The 3,132-nt window shown below is 42.3% G+C and overlaps 1 protein-coding gene across 1 annotated transcript; it reads right to left on the bottom strand.

Moving 5' to 3' along the window:
* Positions 1-496: 496 nt before the first annotated feature.
* Positions 497-1,918, bottom strand: LOC140690175 (pyruvate dehydrogenase E1 component subunit beta, mitochondrial-like). The gene is made up of 2 exons (XM_072951664.1): positions 1,501-1,918; positions 497-1,463 (listed from the first exon to the last, which is right to left on the bottom strand). The coding sequence occupies exons 1-2, from the start codon at positions 1,916-1,918 to the stop codon at positions 946-948; spliced, it is 936 nt and encodes a 311-aa protein (XP_072807765.1). The 3' UTR covers positions 497-945.
* Between the last annotated feature and the right edge of the window lie 1,214 nt (positions 1,919-3,132).

Raw genomic sequence — 3,132 nt, forward strand, 5'->3', positions numbered from 1 at the left:
GTGAGATTCTATGTATGCTTCCCAAGAGAGTGAAGTCTGTTTGCCCCAGTCCTGTGGGGCTTCTGGAGATAAGCCCCACTGGGCTTCAAAACCAGATGTCCTGGTGTCTCCTCCTCTTCCCAATGCCAGAACCCCAGGCAGGGGAGCCTGACATGGGGCTCCAACTCTCACTCCTATGGGAGGGTCTCTGCTACTCATTAGCCTTCAGCATGCGGGTGCCCACCCAAGGGGTATGGGGTCAAGTTATATCATGAGGACGCCCCTCCTACTGTTCCACTGTGGTTCCCTCTTTATGTTTCCAGTTGAAGAAGATCTTTTTTGCTGGGTTCCAGTCTTTTTTTTTTTTTTCATGGTTCTTTAGCAGTCAGTTGTGGTTTTGTTGTAGTCACGAGAGAAATGGTCATGGCTCTTTCTTTGTTTTTTTTTTTTTTTTGTTGTTGTTGTTTTTCATAGTTAGGAATTCCTTTATCCCTTATCAAAACAATCTAACAGTAAATGTAGATTATATGCTTTTATTTTTTACATGTAAGTTATCTTTTCTTTGGAGATATCATTCATCAGGACTCTGTCATGTTCATACCTTGCCCTTCTAGTGAGAGGATAAAGTTTAACAGTCATCTTATTCAAAGAACATGGCAACTGTAACAGACCAAAAAAGCATGGAACCTAGGCAGGAGAATTTTTCCACATACAAACATCTAAAATTCTTTCCAGTACAAAAACATCTGTGTTGTTACTTTAGAGATGACAATGAGTCATGAGGTCTTACAGACAATCCAGGTGAAGTCTCAGCAGGTATTTTAGGTAAATCCGAGTGACTTGAAATTCAGGTCAGAACTAAATATTCAGTGTTTTCTTTATTGCAAATATGATGTCTTTAACCTGAGGTACAGAATTGTCTTCTAGAATCTTTGCATAAGGCATAGGGACATCAGCACCAGTGACTCAAACTGCAGGAGCATCCAGGAAATTGAATGCAGGGCCTTCCATGATCCTAGCACAAACTTCACCTCCTACTCCGAACTGTGGCCAGCCTCCTTCCACAGTTACGAGATGATTGGTCTTCATGACACTGGCTTCTATTGTTTCAATGTCCATTGGTCTGACGGTTCGCATATTTGTCACCTCACATTCAATTCCCTCTTTAGACAGCACTGTCGTAGCTTCTAAGGAGTGGCCCACAGGACTTGAATGGGAAACTATGGTTACGTGTGTCCCTTGCCTTTCTATTTTGGCTTTTCCAATAGGAATCAGAAAATCTTTTGACTGAGCTTCCGAGGGAAGTTCAAAAGGAACTCCATACATCAATTCATTCTCCACAGTCACCACTGCATTGTTATCCTGAATGGCTGATTTAATAAGTCCTTTGGCATCCTCTGAACTCCAGGGGCTGACCACCTTTAAGCCTGGGCAGTGTCCATACCAGGCAGCAAAGCACTGGGACTGTTGGGCAGCCATGCCAGCTGAGGCACCATTGGGCCCCCTGAAAACTATGGGCACAGATTGAAGGCCCCCCCGACATGTAGTAGGTCTTGGCAGCTGAGTTTATAACCTGGTCAATGGCTTGCATAGAGAAACTGAAGGTCATAAACTCACAAATGGGCCACAACCCAGCCATCACTGCACCTACAGCAATTCCAATAAAGCCCAACTCAGATATGGGAGTGTCGATGATCCTCTTATCTCCATATTTCTTCCACAGACCTCGACTAACCTTATATACCTCATCATACTGGGCAACTTCTTCCCGAAGCAGAAATACCTTCTCATCTCTTTCCAGCTCTTCATTCATACCTTCATTTATAGCCACATGAACTATCATCTGCAGCGCCGCCAGCGCCGTCTGGTGGAAGCGCCTCCTCAGCAGCCCGGAGACCTGCTGGAGGGGTCTCTGCGCTAGGCCAGCCACCACCGCCATCTTGACCGTGTCCTCTTTCTTTGTTTTTGAAGTATAGTTAACCTCAGTTTTTTTTAATCCACTGTAAGAGTCTCTCACTTTTAGTTGATGTATTCCGACCATTTTAATTTGGTTTCCTCTTTGTGCTCCCGCTTCCGTATTACTGACTCCCGGGTTTCTTGAACTTTTTTTTTTTTTTTAAGAATTCTGTGTTTGTTTATCTATAGTGTTTTTTGCTGTATCTCTTTGTATAGCTTTTGTTGTTGTTGGTCTAGGTGCTACATTATGTGTATATAACTTATGTCTTCTGGGATTGTCATCTTACTGGCTAGAAGTATGCAAACCTTACCTCCCATTATATCCTCTTGCCCTTCCTGTTTAAAATATAATTTTCTTAAGTACTTCCGATATACACATTTAGAATCACCTCAGATCATGTAATACGTTGCTTCAACCATCAAAATTAGTTTAGAGAAATCATACATAAGAGGAGTACCTACTCCAGTCACCTGTATTTTTCCTTATGGTGTTTTCTTCCTTCCTGATTGTGCAAGGTTCCTAAGACCATCTCCAAGTTTGATGTTCACTAGAAAGACTCAAAACATCAATCATATAGCTGCATGCCTGGCTATAATCACAACAAAAGGATACACAGCAAAATCAACAAAGGGAAATGGTATGAGAGAAAGTTCAGAGGAAACTGGGAATAAACCTCCAACTCCAAACTGGGAATAATCCTCTCCCAGTAGCACGTGACACAATTTTCCAACAAGGATTTGTGACAACATGCATTAAATGTTGTCTAACAAGGAAGCTCATTAGACACTCAGCACCCAACTTTTAATGGTAGGCTGGTCACTCAGGCACCTGCCTAGCACATACCAAAATTCAAGATTCCAGAAGGAAAGCATAAACCATGCTGTTTGCATAGTTTTAGGCAGTGAGAGCGATTCATATCAATTCTGAGAATGATACCAGCCTGCTTGAAATGCAAGATCCCAGTGCCGGCCAAAGCAGTCTCAAGCTGCTCTGTTAACTCTTTACTGCACACAGATGTTCCAAGGTTCCCTCTGTTTCCTTTTCGTTTATAAAATTACCTTTCCTCATTCTCCTGGAGATAAATTCCGAGTCTTCCCTTATCTGGGAATGTCCCGGTTTCCCTTAATTTATGAAAAATGTTTTTATTTCATACAGGACTTGGGGCTTAAAATTCTTTCAGCACCTGAAAAACATTG

Source organism: Vicugna pacos, chromosome 29 (genome assembly GCF_048564905.1).
Source record: "Vicugna pacos chromosome 29, VicPac4, whole genome shotgun sequence".
Classification (NCBI taxonomy): domain Eukaryota; kingdom Metazoa; phylum Chordata; class Mammalia; order Artiodactyla; family Camelidae; genus Vicugna; species Vicugna pacos.

Excerpts from the sequence above, each read along its gene's own strand:
- LOC140690175 (XM_072951664.1), bottom strand. The coding sequence starts at position 1,918 with ATGGCGGTGGTGGCTGGCCTAGCGCAGAGACCCCTCCAGCAGGTCTCC. Across the intron at positions 1,464-1,500 it reads GTCGGGGGGGCCTTCAATCT|CTGGCATGGCTGCCCAACAG; the intron begins GTGCCCATAGTT and ends ATGGTGCCTCAG.